General features: G+C 43.7%; 1 protein-coding gene across 10 annotated transcripts in view; it reads right to left on the bottom strand.

Moving 5' to 3' along the window:
• Positions 1-403: 403 nt before the first annotated feature.
• The window catches only part of LOC118119358 (protocadherin-15), a 195311-nt gene continuing 171727 nt past the window's right edge, over positions 404-23987 (bottom strand). For 4 of the 10 annotated variants that reach the window (XM_047342432.1, XM_035173251.2, XM_047342431.1 and 1 more), the window contains 8 exons: positions 23282-23497; positions 22095-22183; positions 19611-19787; positions 17131-17349; positions 15821-15829; positions 14726-14845; positions 13661-13666; positions 10507-12315 (listed from right to left, as the gene is read on the bottom strand). In XM_047342432.1, the coding sequence (XP_047198388.1) occupies positions 10800-12315; positions 13661-13666; positions 14726-14845; positions 15821-15829; positions 17131-17349; positions 19611-19787; positions 22095-22183; positions 23282-23497 (2352 nt within the window). In that variant the 3' untranslated portion in view covers positions 10507-10799. The other 6 variants (XM_035173256.2, XM_047342435.1, XM_047342438.1 and 3 more) reach the window with 6 other exon arrangements.

Genomic DNA, 23987 nt, shown 5'->3' with positions numbered 1-23987 from the left:
GTCACATGTCACTGTTGAAATACAGCGATGACAGTCACGTGGGTATTATGTTTTTAATTTAATGTTAGATTCTCCATCTCTGTTAGATACAAAATAGACAAAAATAATTTCATATATTCTCCCAGAAATCTTCAAAAACATTGTCAAGTGATCACAACATAAAATATTCAATGACAATCTTAATCACTTGCAGGTAAAATGCTATTAGCAAAATAAGTTTCTGTTTACTTTTTTCACAGACTATATAATCACACACTCTTCTCCACTTTCGGGATTGCTCGGTGATTGAACCTTGAACATCGTGGTGAAATGAACGACAATCTATTTGTGAGCCGTTTCAAAAAACTGAAAAAACAAAGCAAAATATGGAAACGCTCAACGAGAGAGGCCCATTTTTCTGTGTTAAAAAAAACAAATGACAGTCAAGCACAGTTCAGATAAAATGTCATATTTCTTTGAGGCACTCCTTTCCTTGCAGCTTTAAGTTTCCATCCGTTATAGCCCTGTCGGTGATAAACGCTTGACAAATAAGCTTCAACGCAGTGGGGATAAATAAAATTTGACTGTAAGTGCAATCACCAGTCGTGGATGGTGATTAGAGCTTATCCAGTTTGAGGCACACAATAATTTTTTATGATCATTTTCTAAACAACAAAAAAATAAACTCAGTATGATAAAGATAAAAGGAAAATAAGAAAAAGGACATGAATTCTCTGCATGGCCAGTCAGAGTTTTGTCATTGGTATGTGCAGGCTGTTCCAGGGTCCCATCCATAACTCGTCCTCGTCCGATAATGTGTGGTCACTGTGGCACTCCAGTGTCTCCCTGCTGCTCTTGTGGTTATCAACACACGTCTCTTGCTCGTCACTGACACACGGGCCAATGTTGTTTCTGTCAATCAAGGCCTTGGCAATACTGGTTTTGGACCCAAAGGTTTTGAGCTCGTTGTTGGTGGATCCCAGGGAGCCACAGGAGGACCGGGTGTTGAGGTTGACATCCACATCCGACGGGCTACACGAACCTGTTCCGTTTTCTGTGTTGATTCCTGAACCCTCGATGCTTATAACAGGGGGAGGTTCTTCGTGAGTCACGCCTAACTTGTCTAGTTTTTTGAACTGCTTACCCAGCCGGCACGGCGAGCCCCCCTTCAGGTTGTTTGGGTGCGGCAGCCTGCGAGTTCGGACGATGGAGCCGTTTTGTGCGAGGTAGACGTTCCCGTTGATGTTGCTGTTGGGAGGTCGGTTCCACTGGGTGTCTGTGGTGCTCTCCTCTCCCGTGGAGCTGGTCTCATTCTCACGATCTACCACCAACTTAATCCGTTTCTTTCTCGCAGTCTGCGAAGGAAACAAGGGGTCAGAGTAAATCTATCGTCAGTATCAGGGGCTAAAGAACATCCCAGGCCTCAACACACACACTGCAGATAGCTGGGTTGTACACCAGGGTACTGAGATCACAGAATTCACAGGGAATTCTTGGTTAAATTTACTTCATTATCCTAAGAAAAAGAAAAAAAATCTGAAAAAAGTTCCTGTATATTTAAGGACTGCAGGACTTTAACTCCCCCATAACTATTGGATCATCAACTGCTGTTATAACATTTATACAACTATGAATTTTGAAATGGACTCGTTAACAGGAACTGCTAAAAAAAAACTTATGAACCAAGTTTATGGGGGGGAACTTTTTTTGGATTTCCGAAAAGGACAAATTTCACAATCAGAGGAAACGGACGGTGCTGCAACATGCAAAATCTCACAGTGGAATCAAATGCAAAGGCGTGAAAACACACTCAGAGATCCCCAAAGAGAAGAGAAGGTCAAAGATGTAAGAAAAGAGCAAAACCCTCATATTTCAAAGCAGGGAAGTTTCTCCTTGCTGAGGGGAAATGAGGGAAAAGTGGATGTTTGAAACACTCTGTAGAGGAAAGCAATATTTCTTCACTCCCATGCAAGGGTAATTGATTTTATTCTCTCTTACTTCACAGCGGACAATATATCTCTCTAGAAGGAAGTTGAGTTTCCTTCAGACTCTGAATCAGCATCTGACGTCGCCCCCGTTTCTCCGGAGGCCTTCGACGCACCGCTGGGGTTTGATCCGGAGCCGCTGGCTGAAGACCTGTCAGAGGAGATGGCGTCCTCATCCACCTCGGTGATGGGGGATAGTCCTCCGTATGTCTCCTCAGAGGTCTCGCCCATGCTTCTGATCTCGGAGCGGTATGGGGGACCAGTGTAAGGGGCAGAGGGTCCCGGGTCTCCAGATGTCACACTGGACTTGGTGGACGTTGTGTCATCGCTGAGCTCGCTGGCCGACTCTTTGCTGTCCTCAGCAGACTGAGATTCTTCCTCATCCTCCTCTTCACTCTCCTCTGTGATCGTGTCCTCAGATCCGCGGCTCCGGGCGGACTTTCGGGAACGCCGGCTGCCACTGGTGGACTTGGAGGCAGCAGAACTCTCCTGGCTACCTATGGAACTTTGATCCTCCATCTGACCGCCAGAAGAAGACCCTCCAGCAGACTCGGATCCAGATGTTTTCCTCTGGCTGGACCCACGAGACGAGGAGCCTTCACTGACTGACTCTGCCTCGCTGGCTGTCCCTGTCCCTGATTCGGCATCACTGAGCTCTTCGCTGGACTTCTCTGATGTTACTGCACTTCCTGATGATCTGGTGCTCTGTGACAACTTAACGCTTGAACCAGATAAAGACGTAGCATGGCTACTACTGCCGCTGCCGCTACCACTACCGCTGCCGCTGCCACTGCCACTCCCACTTGCACTTCTTCTGCTACCACTCCTACTACCACTCTCACTACCACTCATGGCTGATGACCTGCTCTCCTTGCTGGCTTCAGTAGCTGATGAGCTCATGGAAGAGCGGGCAGAAGACCCACTTCCTGCAGCACTCCCTGAAGCCTCTTCCTCCTCAGACTCTTCCTCAGAGTCCCTCTCTGTTCCTGAACCCTTTTCTGAGCTGGTTTCCTTCTCTGTTGCCGTCCCTGTTCCCGATTCAGTTTCTTTCTCGGATTCAGACTCTTTCTCGGACTCTGACTCTTTCTCGGACTCTGACTCTTTCTCCGTTTCTGATTTTTTCTCTGTGGCCGATGACTTCTCAGACTCGGACTCTTTCTCTGAATCCGATTCTTTATCGGTCGCCGATTCTTTCTCACTCACAGATTCCTTCTCACTTTCTTCTCCTTCAGATTTGGACTTGCTCTCCTCATCAGAATCCCCCAGCTCTTCGTCTGGCTCTTCCTCTGAGTCCACTGTGCTTTCGTTGGCATCGTCGCGGTCTAAATCTACTTTCAGATAATCTCTGTCAACACTGCTTTTCTCGGAGGATTCATCATCAGAACCTTTCTCCTTACCGCTTCCACTTGCACCTGCTTCTTGCTCACTCTCTGTGACACTGATAGACACCTTAGACCTCCTCTCATCCTCACTGGTGACTTGTGAGGCCTCCTCGTCTCTCTCGCTGCCTGTGGCAGAGCCGCGACTCACACTACTCTGCGACTTCCTCCTGGCCCGCAGCCTGTTGCCTAAGTTGATTTTCTTCATAACTTTGCCAAGACGGCTGCGGGAATCAGACTTGCTGTCGATTGGTCCCGTATGCGCCGGCCCGTCAGTCAGACTCTCCTGGCTGTCAATGCGGCGCGCTGACATCAGTTTGGCATAATCTTTGTCCTTCTTCCCGGCACCAAACATCTTGAACATTCTGGCTTTTTTCCATGAGGATGGGCCAGAGGGACCCGCATCAGATGGCTGCTCTCTCTTGCTGGCTGCCAGGAGTTTGCTGAGTTTCATAACAGACTTCAGTTTCTTGGCAGCCTTAGAAGGCTCACCGTCCGCTGCTGGCTCAGCTTGTTCGATTTCATCCCCTGGCGGCACATCTCTAAATGCAACCTTCTTGGATGGACCTCTACCCCGCACGCCGCCACGGCCCCTGCCTCTGCCTCGGTCCTACGACAGTCACATTTAATTTTGCAATGGTTTGTGATGATAAAGCCACAATGTGACATAGGGTTGATGCAGCTGTAATATACTGAACACACAACTCATTAAGGCAATAGTTCACATTATCACATGAAGGAATGGTAATACCTCCGGGCCACTGTAGTAATACCCATCATCCTCCATGATCACCTCTCCATATTCATCGTACATGGGCGGTATCAGCCTCCTCCGACTGCCGAACTGAGGAAGGTCGTACCTGAGAAACAGAAACAACGTAATGATAAAACTGCAGCATTTACAATTACAGTACACCAGCATAACCATTGATTAATGAGGTAGCTTTAAAATGTACTGATCCATATGTTGTGAGATAAGAGCCACAAGAGCATCTGTTTTGAGTTAAAAATACTTTTTTATGTATCGTAACAAGCAACTGTAATCATTTAACACAGTGCAGCTAATGAGTCACTGGAGAAATGTGATTAACAATCTGCTACAGGGATGAAAACGATACTAGAGTCAATACGAGCAAACTAAAGGAACATTTAACCGTAACTTATTGAATAGTTTTAAAATTGCCATCTGCAGAACAGTGCATACAGTACAACATGACTTTTCAAGCTGTCACACATTTTATGTTAGTAACTCTTCTTTTTATTCTTTTTAAACTCCGTCTCCTAAACCTTCCTCGGTCCTATCTGCCCGACTCCATTCATTGCTGCGTTTATTTTCTTTTTTGGTAGATTTGGCATCATCTTTGATAAAGTAGTCAGTGAATGCTGCAGCGATCTGCTGCACTGCCTGGAAATCATTCTGCAAGTTTGAAAGGATGCAGAGGAAAAAAAAAACATGCCAAGGCTTAAAGAGGTTTTACAGAATGTTCTCAGCAGTAGGTACATATAGTGCAAGTCACCTGCCACAGAGATGCAGCTTTTAATGAACAACAATTTCTCAGCAGCTGTTACGTCTTTGAGTTGCATGTTTTTCCTCTTTACACCATATGGGCGACAGAACAGGCGAGCCAAAAAGGCCCTCTTTCCATTAAACCGCGGGAAAACACTTTAAGGCACTCAGGTACCGGACTCAAGGCGAGCATAATTGATCACATTTGATGGGAGAGGAGAGGGAAAACGCTCAAAAGGTATGCAACGCTGCAGAAGAGAGAGGCAGCCAAAGTTATGCTCATCGTTTTATTCTGAACTTCTTTAAAAAAAAAAAAATCTCCAACCCCGGAGGAGCTCAGCACTGGAAGCTGGGAAGCAAGGTCACGACAAATAAGTCCAAATGATGTAATTTCTTTCACTTGAAATGATTGAGGATCAGTCTCACGGATTAGATAGAGACAGCAGAGAGATGGGACGGTCAGTGGGCTGCATGCTCACCCTTGGTCGTAATTATAGTAGTCCTGTGTGTAGTAGTCCTGGCCCGGGTCGATACCTGACTCCATGGAGAGTTCCTGCATTTCGGGGGAAGCAGAAAAGAGAAATTACTCAGCACACCTCGGGAGAGAGAGAGAGAGAGAGAGAGAGAGAGAGAGAGAGAGAGAGAGATCAGAAGAAGAAGAGCAGCAGCAGCAGCAGCATAGAGGGTGAGTATACAGCAGATTGACTACAATCCCTGTGAATTAAGAAAATCAGGAGTGTTTCTACCTCAGGTCTCAGCAGAGATGGCCTCAGCAGTTGCTGTTGCTGCCAAAGTTTAGTACGGAAGAAGGTGATGGAAGGGAGGGACGGTCAGGAGAGACACAAACACAAGGAAGAGTTCACTCTACACGTTTCAAATCTAGAAGCCAGAAAAAGAAAATGCAGGGCGTCTCTCCTACATTAAATCTAAGCTACACACCACGGAGGAGCAAGGGGAGAAGTATTGATGGAAAGCAAGAAAAAGAGAGGGAAGGAGTTAAACATCCTGCCTCTGCTGGGTGTTGACAGGTCATTGAGTATTTGAAGGTGAGAAAAAGGAGTTTAATGTCAAAACTGTCAAGCGGTGACTTTGTTTGGCCTTCGATTATGTTTTTTTTCCCAACAGGGGACAAAAACTCATCCAAATGCTTATCTGTTATTTGACAGAAACACTGGGAGGAAAAATACTTTTCTGAACCAAACCTAAACTGTAATGTCAGTGTAAGAAGTCCTATCAGCGCGATCTCATATTAATCTCATTCAGTGTTTTCCATCAAGTGTGTTATAGATAAGAGTAATAGGATATTAGCTGCCTCGAGAGTGACGGAACGTCGGGGCACAACATTATAATAAAAACACATCACAGAAAGGAATGCTTACCTGTCTGCCGTAGCCTCGCCTCCTGCGCCGCAGAAAGGAGAAAATAAGACAAATCATGAATATGGACTGACAGCAACATTTCAAGTGCTTTTAGATAAATGAAATGTTTCGTCTGCGGGACGAGAAGTGCGTCTACTTTCTGCTGACCGCCGAGGAAAATGCAGCTTTACTTACTGTGCATTTCCCTATAGTTCCAGAGTTGCAGTTATTCTTCAGTATTAAAGAGGGGGGCCTGAGGCCGAAATGTTATCACACAGATGCGGGCTGTTTCCCCCCCACCTCCCGTTATCTCATCCAAACAGGGAGGAAAAAGGCACAATAAAAGCAAATATCAAAGAGGGCTGGGAAGATTGGGGTTTAAAAAAAAAAAGGAAAGAACGAACTGTTTATACAGACATATCTAGACAATCTCCGAGCAGATATGAAAAAGACATTGTGATTCATGGTGGAATTATGAACTCAAAGAAAGCTAATAAAATTGTCTCTGGTTATCACGGCGTAATGCGCCATTTTCGCTCCCCAGAATGCAATGTCTTTTCTTTCTAAATCGAATTAAGTAAATCTTAGGAATTTCCCTATCAGACAGATAGACAAGAATGCCACTCAATACCTCCGGCGGAGGCCAAACAATCCTACATGTCTGTCTAGTTCTTCTGATAGAAAACTAAACTGTTTATCTGCACAAAATTGCTCAAACTCATAAATCTTAATGCCATAAATGAGATACCGTACTAATACAATAAAGCTGTTTTATTCTAATTCTTGGATCCATCCTTTTAACTAGATTCACAATTCTTTTTAACGGGTTCTTCCCTGGGCATTATCCCATCCCTCCACCGAGGCCAAACAATCCTGCATGTGTAACTAGTTCTTATGACAGAAAAACAAAAGGAAATAGTCTGTTAATCTGCACCAAATTATACAAAATTAATTGATCTCAACACAACATATATATATATGTTTTTTTACATTACAGAGAAACTAATAAAATGTTCAAAAATGTGATTTAAAAATTCTTGGTTCGATCTCTTTAGATGGATCCACACAAAAGTTTAAAAAAAGGTTCTTCTCTGGTCTTTGTCCCTCAGCCAAGTTTTGTGCAGATAAATCTAGCTTTGTTTTGTCCTGCTGACAAAAAAAACACTTGTGAGAACCTCTCTGACGGAGGTAAAAACTATCTACCGAGGACAACAGCAGTGCATCTGCAACGCATTCGGCAGAAGTCAATGAGATACGGTGAGTAAATGGAGCAGCCCGGCTAAAACCTCCAGGTTCACAAGCGTACAACTGTAACCTGTCTGGGCCCATAAATAATGACGACTCCCACACTCAGATATACGGCCAAGCAATGGTGTGAGCTTCCTCTGGAGAGCTGTAATCTGTTATTATGGGCAGTGACCAGGGGACAGGGCAGAGCCATATGGCCACACCTCCCAGGCAGAGCGGATGACGGGAGCGGGGGATCTGATGGATGACCTGTTGGCTCGGCTGCCGGCTACTGCTGCGTCGGGCAACATCAAGAAAAATGGCCCAGTGGACGGCAGCCGCAGGAAGTTCTCGCATGAGGAGAACTCGGGGGAAAAGATGGGTGATATTACCTTATCGGTTTCATGAGGTAACGGTGGAGAAAAAGTGGTGAGAGACGTAAACACAGAATTACAACAAGGCTTGAATGCCGAAGAAGCCAGTGTATTATATATGTCACAGCAGGGTGCATCTTGGCTCTGTAAATAGCTGGCTTCACAGTTTGCCTTTGCATAACAAAAACCCACTTCAACTAGGTCATAGTATTCTGCTGCTGCCACCAACACATTCAGCAACAACACAAAGACGACACATTATGGTTTAGTAATCAGTTGAAGGGTTGATTCAACATTTTGAAGAATGATGATAATCACTGAGCGTTAGAGGAGGATAGAACTGTTTTGTCTGTCAGGTGAATATGAAGCCATGAAAAGCAGCCTCTTAGTTTATCACACAGACTGGAAGCAGGTAAACAGGGGCTAGATTTGGTCTGTTCGAAGGAAATAACAAATACGTAACAGCACCCTCACCAACAAAGTATATCTTCATCCATCCATCCATCCAGAGGAGAGCATGCAAACTCCACACAGACAGACACCAGCCAAACCAGGATCCGAACTGTGAACCTTGCTATAACGCTGCACTGCTAATAACTGCACCATTGAGCTGCCCTCTTTAATCCAATCAAAACCACAACGTAAAAAAAATGGGCATGATCACCAGTAAAAAATAGAAAATTAACATTTTTGTACAGATTAAATAACTTCTAAATTTCAGAGTTGCTGGTTGAAAACTTTTATTTTGGAGTCAGACTGCTTCTGTTTCTTTGTGCTCAGCAACACAAACCAGCTGTCGCGTCATATTTACTATACAGATGTGGCAGTGTTATTTCTCATCAAACTCTGCATTAAAGTAAAAGAGTAGATTTCCTCAAATGTTTCTTTAATACAATATGTGGTGTGAGAGCAGGCGGATGTTTCATGCAACAAAGGATCTCTCTGATCAGCATCTGCTTCTACATGGACATTAATGATTTACCTGTTTACCATATGGTGCTTGGTTTGTATTTGCCTGAGCACATTATGCAGTAAGTTGAGTCAGTGTCATCTTTGCATGCATTCATACGTTAAGTTTTAGCCATACTTTATTTTTGAGTCCTGATTGTTTTCTTTGGAAAAGTCTTTAGAAATACATATAAAAAAAAACGTTCTTATGCTGCTGAACTAAAATAACACAAAAGACTAAATCAAATATTAAAAACTGAATATGAAGAATCTATTCGAGCTTACCACTCTTTGGGCTGAAAGAAACAGCATGTAAGCGGCTCGCCTCTTTACAGAAGAGATTATTCCATGTAGTGAACATGGAATAAAGAATCAGTCGGCCTTCGATCCGCCCATCGGGTGTGTGTGTGTGTGTGTGTGTGTGATGAATCAAACATTACCCTGCTCTGGAAAGGAGGCATGCTAAGACCATTTGCCTTAGGGTACAGAGGGTGAAAAGAACACATGATGAGTATTTGGGAGAAAGACAGAGAGGAGAGGAAGACACAAGAGCAAAAAAAACAAGAAAGGGACAGAGGCCGCATGGCAATGAGAGTAAGTAAAGGTAATAGAACCTCTCGAGATCCACGAGGAAAGATTGACAGGAAGAGGCCACGTATTAGAAGCAACTTCGGGGGGGGGGAAAAAGAAGCGAGTGAGAGAGACGCAGACAAATGGATCAGTCAGAAGGTCAGAGGGATGAAAAAGGAACGGAGAGGGTAACAGTAGTTGACAGTCCCACAGGCGGCGGCCCTGGTTAACGATTGATTGGTTCTCTAATTAGCCTTTTCCAGTGTGCAGCCTAACATCACAGTGACTACTTCATCATGCTGGGAGGATCCCTGCAGACGTGTGAATAGACAGGTCCCCCAGAGCTCGGCCCTCCTCATTCAACACAAGACTGTCTGGGAACCGAAGTCGATGTATTTTTATTGCTGATGCTTTGTCTGACACAAGATGTTTTCACTTAGAAGTGCCGAGCCCCACTGTGTCTCCAATCAATTCTATTGCACTATTTAAATAAAAGGTTTTCCTGCAGCCTATTCTCAGTGTAAAATCCAATTCTTTTTATTTCATGCTTTTCTAGATATGTTCTTTAAGTTATTTAAATCTCGATCATCATTGCATATAGTCCCTTCTAAGTGCACCTAAAGTTATGCAATGTTATGTGCGCTCAAGTCACTGCAACAACTTTATTAACATTTTTCATCAACAAACGTGTGATCATCCTTCTGGAACACAGTGAATCTTATTTCACAGAATTTGCATACCTTTGGGAAATTCTTAACAGTTAGGGTAATTTTCCCTCCGTTGCAAAAAAAGAAATAAAAAACATCCAACATTATCATTTTTTTCTTTTGCCTAATTTGGATTTTGCACGAAGCAACAGCATCTTAAATTTTAATGCTCTTATCTTTGTGAGGGAGGAAGAGAACAAATTTCGAAAAAAATATATGCAGCCAGGAAACGGTTTGACGAAACAGACCCCAGGGTTGTGGGATTTAGAAAAAATTGGTGATAATAGTGTAATTTAATTTAAGACGTTTTGGTCATGAAATGTTAATGTTATGTGTAAGAGCTGAAACAACGTACTTATCACATGACGAACGGACTAATCTGTGAACTCTAGGGAATACTTTACTCCCTCATAGATCTCATAGCGGTGCAGAGCAATAAAACATGCAAATAAACGGAGCCAAAGTGCTTCTGTATATTCAAGCCTCTTTTTTATGTTCTAATTCAAGCCTGTAAGCATATTGTACAGTGAGAGGGGCTGAACTGAGCACATTTACAGGCAGGTGGCACTAAAATTAAATCTCTACACCAAGTGCTGAGTAAAAAAACAAGCATTCTGTGTCTGAGAAACCCAGACAGTCTTGCATAAAACACTACCAACTGTGCAAATAAATAAACAAGTAATTAAGTATTTAGAAATAAACAGAAAAACAGGCATGGAGAACGTATAAATAAAAATAATGAGAGCATGGAAACAGAGTAAAGAGTCAGAGCACTGTGGACTGAGAGGAAAAGTTTTCACTGAGATCAGAAGGACTGTTCGAGTTCAGCTGGCTGCTCCGCTGAGCCTCCGCAGCCACGCTCGGTAGACTCGTTCCATCTTCAGTGCAGTTCACGCTCGTCGCCGGGTTGATTTGGACCGCAGAGCTGGAGCTGGTTGTCTTTGGCGTGCTCTGCTCGTGGCGCGGATCAGAGCTCTGCAGTTTGTTAGCACCCTCTGATTCCTCAGTCACTGGCGGTTTCTTGGTAAACTTGGGCGCCTTGCAGTTTTTGTCCACTTGGCTGTACAGGTTGGCAATAGACCTCTCTATCTCGGCCAGATTCTGGATGTTTTTCAGGATCCCCTTGAGCTCCCTCTTCGTCCCGACGTCCGCTTGCGCTGGGTCCAGAGGACGGGGGTGTTTACGCTCCGAGACGGGACGAAGCATGGACACGGGCGGCAAAGAGGTGGGAACAAACTGCACGACTGGGCGTGAATGAACGCTGGCAGGTGAGGGAGGGGAAGGGAGAGGTGGTGGAGGTGGGGGAGCACGTGGTTTATGGTGAGGAGGAGGAGGGGGTGGAGGGGGTGGAGGGGGTGGAGGGGATGGAGGGGAATACCGAGGTTCAGGAAGGAAGGATACTGAAGGTGGAGATGGAGGTGGACTAGAGGGAGGAGATGTTGGCGGGGACGGCGGCTGTGGCCGTCGTGGAGGAAGCGGCGGAGGGATATCTGGCGGGTCGGGTATGAGCTCCACCATGATCTGACACGGCTGCACCGTCATGTAGCTGGAGATGCTGGAGCTGGACTCCCTGAGGACGGGTGGAGTCGGCCTCTGGCTTGCCAGGGGCCACTGCTCCTCTCCCTGAGAAATAATAATGCTGGGGGGCACATCTCGACCTCCTGATGTGGGGCTGTAGGGGTAATCCATGATAGAGAACAGAGTATCTGAGGTCAGCTCCAGGATCTCATCGCTGTCTCTGTCCCTGACAAGAACGGAAGAGAAGGAGCCCAGGGACTCTCTGCTTTGCCTGAGGGGTTGTTCCAGGAGGGTCGGTTGCTCAAACTGCCTGGCCTGCTCACGCACCGACATCTTGGTCTCTGTGCTGCCACTGATGTCAAGTGCATCTGAACTCTCTGTCCCCCGCCCGCCGTTCATGGCTGCTCGGAGTATCTGCAGCTCCCAGGTAGTCGGGTCCATAAGCACTTGTCTCCTTGGCGCTTCATAACTGTGCAGCCCTCCATGAATGCGAGCAGGCATTGTCCAGTTGCACCCCAGCGCTGCTGAGTGGGAAGGAGAAAAGGAGAACCGCCTTTCCGCATGGGGACTGCCTATGGGACTGTTGTCATAGACTGGGTTGTGGGTGGTTAGTGGGTTGCGGTCAGAGTAGAAGGTCACGTTGCTCTCGGACTTGGGTAAGTTGACATGCAATTCTCCGTTGCTGCGGGCTGCAAGGGAGCGACAGGCAAAGGTGCTAAAAATCCTCTGGTGGTCGGCCTCCTTAACGACAGACTTTTTAGCCCTGTCACAGTGAGAGGTGGAGGTGGAAAGGAAAAGAAAAGACTTGAAAAAGGTGAAGATTGATGGTTTAAGGGGGCGAGCGAAGCAAAGGAAAAAAGGGAAAAGGCAAAAGCAACATTTGTTCCTGCATCTTAACCGATTATGACTCTTGGTGCTGTGACTTATTCTGATCTTCAGACATAAATCCAATCAAACATTTGAATAATTGACTTAAATAGTTCAACATTCGGTTTTAGATTATTCTAAAGAATAATAATGTGATTAAATTATTATGCCCAGAAATATGTCGAAATATGACCTAAAGACACAGAATAATACAAACAACTGGACACATGAGTGCAATCAGTCACAACACTAAGAGAAGTGAAGGTTAGGACAACAGGACACATGAGGAGACAATTGTCTATTTGCAAGGTGGAGAGGTGACAGCTGCAGCGATGGCTACTAAAAGCTGCTTTCAGACATGCACTGAACTCTGGGTAATCTCCTAAAACTATCCAGAGGGGCTGTATGTGAGAAAGCAAATATCAGTTGCCGCGGACAATATACAGGGTTTTTCCTGCCAGCCCCCCCCGTAAAGACTGGATAATGAGTGAGCCGGATAAATACAGCAGGATAAAGTCTGGAGGATTCTCAACGAGCGAGTGGGCGAGTTGATGAAGTTTCTAACATCCGACGAATGCAAAAATTAGAAAACAAAAAGAATGCAAATGTCTCAGGAATAAAAAGAGGTAGCGTACACGAAGAGGACGCAGATGAAGATGTCAAGTTGGAAAAAAGACGAGATTCGAGAGCTTTGGCCAAGAGGGGCTGCTGTAAACAAAAACATGCAAATTCTGCAGCAGAATTTATGCATCACGTCCTGGCTCCTGCTTTCTTTACTCAGGCAGCACCTCTCGACTGAACACTCTGGAGAATTTCCTGTTGTTGTGAACGTGTCTCAAACAGACAATCCCCTGCTGCGCTCTTCGTATGTTAAAGGCAAAGTCCGTACAATGCCCTGACTCAATTGTGCGGCTACGGAGTTCATGTCTGAAAACGACTATAGTGAGTTACCTCTACAGACAGGGAACCTTGCTTTTCCTAACTACACGGAAGTTTTACCACTGAGGTTAGAAAATAAACTTTCCAAGGTCATTTAACAAAACACGCATTACAAATTCAAATCTATTTTAAACGGACGGGTCAAAGACAAATGTTACTAAAACATACTAAAACCATATCTATCTACAGGAAGTGCATATGCTCAGCAAAAGCTATAAGCAAGAGGTGGAAACAAAGTAGCGCCATATTTACAAATGCTATTGGTCCTATTCATAGACCTCCTATGTGTTGGGCTTACTTACTGCAGTCTGAATCCAGAGAGACAGGGGGGTAGAGGTGATGCAGAAGAACCAAACACAGACAGATGGTAAATGACTACAGCAGAAATGTCACAGGTGTTAATGTAAAATGAAGACAGGGAGGAGGTGTGAGCGCAAAGGTACATCATGTTTCTGAGGGGAAATGTACGGTGCTGATTTATTTGCACGCCCGCACATCCAGTCCCTGCACACAAAAGTGTTTATTACACACAAGTTTCACACTGCTCCAAAGTGTTTTAATGGGATTGTTTATAGGAGAAACTCCACTTATTCTGAGCACAGGCTGGAAAATAACCCCTAAATAAACGATGCTTGGCTCAGAAACAATCCCCTTGAGTCTTTTCTGCCACTACAGAGTCAAAAGCCTGCGTTTGTTGTTGAGAGTTGGTCAACATCTGTGCCCCGTCTCCAGCTCTTTTACAGCTCGCTATTAAATTTCAATTTTCTTCTCTCTTCTAACAGCAGTTGGGATGTTAGCAGCAGTATTTCTAACGAATTTACCCGAGGCAGCGGGGCAGCAGTTCCAATTCAACCTCATTTAATCCTCCAGCAATAACATTTCATTGCGTGTTCAGAGTGGTATTTAACACGAAAGGTGAAAAAACGATCACGCTGATATTCACTGTAGGTATTAACAAAAGGAACCTTTAAAGTAATCTCAACCAAATTCAATTATTAAGCACAAGCGAGATTTTGTATTTCTGTCTAAACTAGAGTGAGTGGTATTTTAATAACTCAAACAGACCTTGAGAGAGGGTCTTGTAAAAAAGATGCAAACACAGTCAAATCACAAACACGCACAGAAGTCACAGTCTAATCACCAGCTGTGCTGCGGCGCACTGTGGTCTGCAGAGAGGGGATCATGGTCTGAAAGCCAATGAGCAGAGGGATCCATTGATGCAGCGACTGTCGCGTCTAAAGCAGCAGGTAGACTGATCGAAATTCAAATTCACAGAAAGAGGAACCTGCTGAGCACAATACAGCAGCGGCCTATGATGGGAGGAGGTGGGATGGGCGATAGATAATAAAGGGCCAGGGTTTACTCACATGCTGTTGTCACCCAGCTCTTCATAGAGGTTGGCGCTGGGAGCAGCCGCAGGAGGTGCTTTCCCTCCCGGTGGTAAGGCCATCTGAATCCGGGCGGTTTTGGCACATTCTGCCTGTCGCCTGTGCAAAGTGTTAACATGTACAGTCACAGATATATACGTGTTTCTGATGTAAGTATTAACGCCATGTTGAAGGAAAAGTATCGGAGATTTTGAGGCTAAAGTCATAATATCATCAGATTATTACCAGAATAAAGTAATAATAATATTATGAGATAGACACTACAACAACAGCCTGGATCAACACACTGTTTCTTACACAATCTTTTCAAAGCCCGGATACTTATGATATTATGCTGCTGATGAGTCACATACTTACATTTATTATTTTTAAAACTTATACTAAACCATAACAAGATTCTCCACATTCTTCATTTTAAAGCAATCAACAGATTGATCTTGTTAGCACAATGACATGCAGCCTAAAATTATGAGTTTATTCTTATAATATTATGACTTTTTTCTCATTAAATAAAGACCTCCTTCTCAGTAAATTACTACTTTATTCTTATTAAATTAAGAATTCTTGTAAATGGAAAGTTTGCTTTTAATAAGCCAACTTTATTTTTGTAAATCGATGACCTTTTTGGTCATAAAATTACACCTTTGTTCTCATAAAATTGCAATTTTATTCTCGTAATATTATGACTTAATTTGCACTTGTGTCAAAACACCAGCCTCTGTTTCATTTCATACAGTTTGGAGTTAACTCCTTCTGTCTGGAACAGTGTGATTAAAAAAGTGAGCAGATGCCAGACACATGACTTATTCATGCGACGTGAATTAATGCATGTGTTTTCACAAGGCACAAATAAAAGAGGCACGTGCAGTAACTGGTAGTAAAACTGAAGATGCTGTTATGTTCAGTCATGTGTGAGGAGATGTTGGGGATAGGAAGAGAACGGTTGCTGCAGTGGGATGAGGTGTGGGCATGAGGATATGAGATTCTGATCAGCACTAACACGACCGGGATAACTGAGAAGCATCACACACTTATACGACATGAAGTGAAACATGAAGAGGAATTAGTACTTACTCTTTGAACCTGGTTTTGATGTAGCAGAGAGGAGACAGGAAAAGAGAAAGAATAAAAAAAACAACATGTTAGATTATATAATATTATGATTTTAACACTAGAATTTAGTCAATATTGGCCGCTCTTTTTAAAAATCTTTGTATTTCTATCCGTTTAAACACTAAACTGCAGAAGCAGGAGAGAAACTTTAGACGTTCTCACCAATTTCTATGCAAAGTAGGAAGCACTCAAGCCTCCAGCAGTGACTGTGGGGCTACATGCAAAAACAGCCACTGCTTCTTTCTTAAGTGAATCCTCCACACTTCATATCACCATTACTTATTCCCAACAGAAATTCAATTATTCCACATGAATAAACAGATTCACATTTTAAAATAAAAAAACCTCATCCCTGAATTTAGGCAACAGTGAATTACGTTGACAAGCAGACATGAGACAATGATTTCCTAAATCATTTAATTTTACCAAAGCAATGTCACCACCAACAAAGCGCCATCTGCTACGACAGTTTGTGTGTTAGGCTAATGTCACCATCAACAGCTTTCTGCTGTGTTTGGTCTGTGCATTTGCATAAGGACAACCACTCCGCCCATCTGCCGTGAATAAACATTTCCCAAACATCACCGTTTACGGAACGCTGGCAGCATACAGACGATTAGCGGGGATAAGAACCGGGCTCCTGCCAACTAAGAGTTCAATAGCCTCGCTAACGTGAACGATGCTTCAGACAAAGAGCATCATATTTCATTTTTGCACAGTGTGTGTGATGCCTTAATGAGTGAGATGGAGCTAGAGACGGAGAGAGGCAGAGAGAGAGAGAGAGAGAGAGAGCGCTGTTTACTGCGTCTGTCAGCCCGAGACGATTGAGTAGTCTGAAGACGAACTGTGACAGTCGCAACTGGCTGTAGATATTAGTCACAAATAAGTGTTAATTAATCTGCTTTCAGAGAGCATGAGAAGGGAGATAAGCCCAGCAGAGTCAGCACGTCTGATATGAGAGAGAGAGAGAGAGAGAGAGAGAGAGAGAGAGAGAGAGAGAGAGAGAGAGGCAAACAAGTGTGACGCGCTCTCGCCTTATCTCAAATATGTGAAATAGACTTTTAAACAAAGCCATTTGTGTTTTTTCATTCAAAGGATGAATATCAGATTTTTGTCATGAGGAGAAGTTTTATAAGTACAACACGATATCTGTCATGGTAATGGTCTACCTAATCAAAATATATTTCCCTCTTCACACCCTGACAACCAGTTAAAGAGGATTAATCGATTACAGAGGCCTCTGACTATCTCGGAGGCGAGAGTATACTCACTGTTTGTAGGTGACCATGACGATGAGGATGGCGGGGATGCAGCAGAGGATGATGATGATGGCCAGAGCCAGGAGCGCTCCCTCCGTGTAGCCCACGGCCTGAGCCGCCTTCTTCACACTGGCCACGATGTCCGGAGAGCGGATCTCCAGGATGCGGCCGCCCTCGCCGAGGTGCGGCTGGAACTCCTTGTTGATGTCCAGCACGTTGCCGTCGAGAAATCTGTGATTTATTAGAAATAATGAGCGCAGGAGAGTAATTGGTTTTCAAGCAGAACAGAGTCACTGAGTTTGTAATTTATCTTAATCTAGTGAACTTCTGAATATCATGTTTATTTGAAAGCCTCTATAATCAATATTGCTTTATAGTAACGATATATAAAATGACAACTTGAAAACTTTGCAGTGAGTTTCTGCTCATAGTTTATCCATCTAGTCTGCAACTTTACTAGTCTGTACTTCTGGTACACCGCTCTCTCGCTTGTTTTCAGACATGAACACTTTGCCTTTCACATATCAAGAAGGTAGCAGCCGGATCAGACGTGTTCACATTAACAGGAAATGATCTGGAACATTCAGGTGAGGGCTGGGTAAGACGTGCAGGAGGGAGGACATAATGGATAGGCTTTAAATTAAGCTGCAGAAATCACATGTTTTTGCATCAACACCTTTTTTATTTTTGCATGTCGTGTGTTAGAAATATCATCAACACACCCACTCACTGGCTGTGAAGCTGTATTCACTCAGACATTTTCTATATTTCTTTTTACCACGGGTCTGCCAGGTAAAGTTATGGAAAATGTCTCGGGCCTGTCTGAAAGTAGCTGTCGTGTCATTTTTATGACAGCAGGCAGCTGCTGTTAGTGAAAAAGCTCTAAAAAGTCACTGTGCACTACCTGCTTAACACCGACTGGTCAGTGACACAGTTAGCGACAAGCTGCTGAACACATTTGCTTAAAAACCCTCATTTGCTGAAAAAGAATTATTTCAAGGTCAATGACATCTGGTAATTTTACCATCACATTTCGAGAGCTGGAACAAGAGACTGGGGATCGGGCAAACTGGAATATATTTGTTACCTTTAACTCAAAATGATTTTGGCCACGAAAAATAAATAAAAACGTTGCGTGACCTTTCTGCCCACATGTGTTGATTCACATGTGTTTTCAATACAGAATTTGCAGCACACACGTGTATATGTGCAACCGACTCACTGATGTTCCAATAACAGGTTGCTTCAAAGTGGCTTTCAAACATCCCGAGCAGACTGCCACATCCAATTACTGTCATTTTTGTTTTGCTATAGGTGAATGGCTTAATGGCGATGAAGGAGAGTCCGGCACTCAAGGTGACATGAGGACACTGCACAACACAACAATCCACTCGCCGTTTCTCTTCCTCCCTCTGTGATCTGACAACAAAATCACACATATATAACATGCAATTACCCCCCCCCCCAACATTGTCAGACATGCACAGCATGCATAAAAGACCTTTCTCCTCTAATCTAAAAAGCTCTCCGTATCTAAAGGAGCAGTTTGTTATTAACAAAGGAGACTCTTTTACTGTAAAATTAGCTCTGCTCTCTGAAAAGCTGCCACTTGTGATCAGGGCGATGGTCGCTATTTTTGGTTTTAAAAAAAAAAACAGAAGCTTCTTTTAACACGCCCTGCTCATGGCTGCAGCCTCAAGCGCCCACTTAAAACAAAAAGGCTGTGGCGGTCGTCTGATGGTCAAGGACACTGATATAATAGATTCAACATATACACAAAGCACCTCTAAATGTCCTTTGAGTGGAGGATTTCCAAATGAAGGGAAACTGTCATCATCTCATTCCAAATAGAAAGAAGAGGAGGCCACAGATTTGGAGAATCAAAAGACGGAAAGGGGACAACCGTTTCATATTGACTGGAAACTCTCATGCTCTAGTGGAACTGGCTTTTCAAGGTTGGCGTCTGATTGATTTGACAGAAGGGCTAAGAAACACGGGAACAAAGAAGTTCTTGTAAGCCCCTTTTCTGTCGTCAACCAGTGTTTCAACACACTTTCACAGAGAGATCCTGGACACACGGGTATTACATCTCCATCTCTACATGTCCCCAAACCAAAAAGAAATAAAATCTACAGCGGACATAATCACCAGGCTCCCGGAACAGCCTTCAAGGCACCGGCATGACGGATTGATGGACTGACTGAAATACACCCATGCCCTCACTCTCATTTTGTGCATCCCTAGCCTCACCTCGCCCTTCTCTCCCTTAAATCTGCCCCTCTACTCTGACATATGACAGATTTGGTGCACCTGCAGGATAATCAAAGTCGTATAAAGAACCTAAAGGCGTTGAGAAAGTGGAGACGCTGTGGGAGAGGAGAGATATATGCTGACTCGCTGTGCGGACAGAGGGGAAGGAGAGAGACATGCAGGGCATCAATTTCATCCAAATGGTGGACTGGACTTTTTGCAATAGAAATTCACCCACTCACTTGAAAAGCTCCTGGCGTGAAATGGCCCTGTTGGTGAGCGGGTCGATGGCGTACACCATCAGGTCCGTCTTACTGTAGTCCTCCAGCTCAAAGCCATCGCCGTGACGACGTGGCCCAATCGCTTCTACAATCACTTTGGCACCTGGAATCTGGTCCTGGACGTGGCGCTCCAGAATACTGAAACGAACACAAAACGACAAGTCAAACTCAAAAAAGTAAAGAAATCTGTCATTTCTTGATCAATACTGATTATTCTTTGAGGATCACAGGGGAAGCTGGAGCCAATCCTGGCGTCCACACTAATCCGGAGTTTGGAAACACGGATGGCCTCGTTTTAGTTGAAAAGCTCCCGGGCTGCGTTTGTAATCTGGATGTGCAGATAAGGAGATGTTTTGGAAACGGTGACACACTCCCCCACATTCGCATCTTGATTGGTTCTGACTCGATTTCCAGCGGTGAATGCAAAACTCCACTTTGGCGTTGCTTGAAAAAATAAATACCTCATCTTACTTTTCACTATTGTTCTTCCTTGATCGTAGTATTTTCATTAACTAAGCAACCAATAGACAATCATCTCACACATGCTCAGTGTAGGTGAATGGTCATATGATGTTCATTTTCAGCTGCGTTACCATACAGTGTAGATTGGGGATTATTACTGATGTGGAGCAAAAAATGCCTAAGAGGATAGAGATCGTTTTTGTTTTAAAACGTATTAAAGTGGATGTAGCCTTAGATTCTCCAATTAAACAAATCCCGATCTGCTTGTCTTTGGACTGTGGGAGGAAGCAGCGTACCTGCAGAAAAGACCTACGCAAACACGGGATGAACAGGCAAAACTCCACAACGAGAGATCACAGCTGAATTCTGAGAACTTCTTACTCCGCACCACCGTGCCGCCTTAAATAAAGAAATATTGGCGCAAATACTGAAGTTGGTACATCATGTCTAGTCTAAAATAAACCAAAATCCAGGTTCACCTTAGTTCAAAGCATTTCTGGCAGCTCTGCGCCCACAGCCAATGTGAGAGCCACCAACCTTAAGCACTACACTCTGGCAATGTTTGTGCCATTGGGCAGCAGCTTGTTTCTCCACACTGGGCTCTTGGCAAAGTGAGACTATCATAATCCTTTTTCAGGCTGGGAGAAATCCACACCTCAAATTACAGCCAATAAAGGAAAGCCTTTGCTGTCTACCTTTGCCAAAGAGGATAAACAGTTTGAGCACTCAGGTAAAATGGCCCTGGATCATCACCAGCACTGTGAAAAATTGCAGACCTCTCAAATGACATCACTGCAAAGAGCTTAACATGACTAATGCGTGTGCTTTTTCAGCCCAGACAGCGGTGTCACTTGAGTGGGAGGGACACAGAAAGCTCTTGAAAAACAACTATTTACACCAATTTCCCTTTCAGATGAACTAATGAGACTAAACACTGTGCCCCGAGAGCTGCCAAGAGATGTGTCATGAATCTGATCATCTCAATCTCGTCATTAATTAATTAGAAACTCACTCCCGAGGATAGACTCATTGGCTAATCCATGATCGTATCTTCTGTTGATGTCGATGTGACGTTGATTTTTATTAGTGCCTGTTTATTTTAAGTAGTTTGCAGCTGAAACAAGTTATCGTAGTGGGAAAAGCACTGCACAAAAGGATTCGATTCATTTTCCAGTGTCTTCTTATCACACAGCTTTATGTTTAATTCAAAAAACTTAAAAATGATGCCTTTAGAACGCAGGGCTTGGAGGTGGGGCTAATTCAAATGGTCATCTCCAGCCTTTCAAACCGCTGGCAATGACGTCTTGTCCTGAGAAACCCGGGGCTGAAGCAACCGTGTCTGAAGATTGTAGTGGTCCAGATTTATTTGAACCACTGACACAGGCTGCTGTTGTCTTGGCCGCCAGGAAACTCCTCTATCTTTATACAACATTTCTCTCACGAAACTGTGTGTGAGAAACAGCCGGGGCTGCTTGAGGATGGGGGACGTCTCTGAACGCTTGACGATGTGGTGGTTTAGTTTCAGAATAGCTATGGAGCTGTTTACCTCTTTCAATTAGGTGTTCCCACTCTGCTGAGACTTTTAAGACTAGACTGAAGAGCCACCTGTTCTCTAAGGCGTTTGACTGCCCTTGACTAAGTCTTGTTTACTTCTTGATTCAATGATTTGTTTTCAGCCTGTTTAGCATATTTGTACGCCGAGGGGTTTGCTCTGTGAACTCATCTTAAGCGTATAAGGGGGCTTTTACTATTATTTGATATAGTTTTTTTTAATCTCCTCTTATTCTATGTATATATCATGACATAAACTACGTCAGCGTTGCCCTGCAAGGTCCAAGAAGGTTTGAAACACTAGGTGGTGTAATGAGCCATGTTCAACCCAAAACTTTTGATTATTTTTAAATTTGTAATGTAATGTAATGTATTTCATCAAAGCCAAAAAACACACATTTAAGTGTGCAGTCATGTTAAATGTTTACTTACCGAATGAGCTCCTCTTTTTTCTCTTCCACCAAAGTGGGAGGGACAGTGGACACAACAACTTGCATGTCCAGCGCGTTGACCACAGAAACCTGAGAGAGAGCAGGAGAGAAGGAAGGAAAGGAACAAAGCACCAGGGGGTAAAGGAGACAGCAGATAATAGAGATAAAGACTGATTTAGCCATTTATTCACATGCCCTACAGTGATTTTGGTTCAACCTATTTAAATGCCTCTTTCCTCGAACCAAATGAGACCCTCTAACCGCCTGCCTGTATTGGTGCCATGCGGCAAACTTGACAAGCCCTAATTCTGACCCCGCAGTTAAGTGCACGGGCAACAGCCTCTGTGCTCTGCAGCCAAATCTCCCATGCGGCTCCTGTGAAATTAGCTTTCCCCTTGAAAATTAATGAGCACCGTGGTTAAGCACTCGCTGCTCCCTCATATCCAGGTAATGTCCCAGACCGTCCTTCTGTCTTGTTAGTGGGCTTGTTAGCCGGCCACATTTCAATGAAACAAAAGAGAAAATAATAATCCTGCTCACAGTCAGGAGAGATGAGAAACGGGGACAAAGCTGAGTCTGGGAAATGATTGGTAAAAAGAAATTCACGCATAACAACATAATAAACTTATTAGTACATAAAAAATGATATAGACTTTCCTTGACTCTCATACTTAATGTGCAGCTTGTGGTTGTGTTTTATGGCTGGCATCTTTTGATCTATTGTTTTAATTTGATATTTTCTCCTTTATTTAACCATTGAAATACGACATCCTGTCTGCCAGGGAGTTATTGGCAGCAATGAAATAACAAGTTTTAAATATAAATACAAACACACAAAAAAAACATACTTAAGCACAGCAAACTGATTAAAATACAGAAAAGACATATAAACATAGAGGAATCAATGGCAAAATGAATGATGCTAAATATAAATCGCATATTAAAGCAAATATAATTACATAATTATTCTTAAATTACTCCTACAATCCTATCTCATAAAAATATCCTTCATAAAATGCTAATAGGTTACTCCTATCTTACTGTGGAAGTCTCACACAACATACAATCAGTATTCCACTGGTGTGCAGGTGACACTAGGGACATATTGAGCAGCTGACACACACAGTCAATGCACATTTACTACACATATATATTTTATTGATCTATACAAACATACGTGACACTCACCACCACTTCGGCACTGCTGCTGAGGCCTATCCCGTAGTCGTCTGTGGCAATAACCTCAAACTTGAAATAGGACCTGCGCATATTTCGAAACATCATGGCCGACTTGATGATGCCCGTGTAGGTCTCGATGACGAAGCTATCCTGGCCCTCCGGCGTGGGTGGGATAATCAGGCGGTACGCCATGGCGCTGTAATTCCCGGTGTCCTTGTCAGTGGCCTGTTATACACACACATGATGCATACAAATACACAATTAGACAGAGAAATGTCCGTGTCAAGTAGTGAAAGCAATTAGAACATTTAGAGGGGTAATCAGGAGATGACTGGCACACCCACAGAACTTGGCTGGATACACAGGTGTTGCCATGGACGATTCCAGGTTACCGAGGGGTGATGTTTCTGCTTATGGTTGTGAATAAGTCCTGATTCAGGTGTAGGTGGTTTGTTTGGAGGTCATAAATGTCAGAGAGGAATGATAAATATTTGCTTGGCAAAAGTTGGAAACAGTCTGAAAGTATAAAGGACAGTTTATGTATTCATCCATTTACTTTAATAGAGAAAATACATTTTAAGAAACTCACAAAATCTAAATGCATCTCACTACAGGATAAACATGAAGAAAAGTTTAGGGTAAAAAAATTCCACACGATTTTTGAGTTTTATCCCGGAAACAACGCTCAAACATGTCACCATGGAAACACAGAAAC

Source organism: Hippoglossus stenolepis, chromosome 12 (assembly GCF_022539355.2).
Source record: "Hippoglossus stenolepis isolate QCI-W04-F060 chromosome 12, HSTE1.2, whole genome shotgun sequence".
Lineage (NCBI taxonomy): Eukaryota > Metazoa > Chordata > Actinopteri > Pleuronectiformes > Pleuronectidae > Hippoglossus > Hippoglossus stenolepis.
This window is presented reverse-complemented; position numbering and strand designations above follow the sequence as displayed.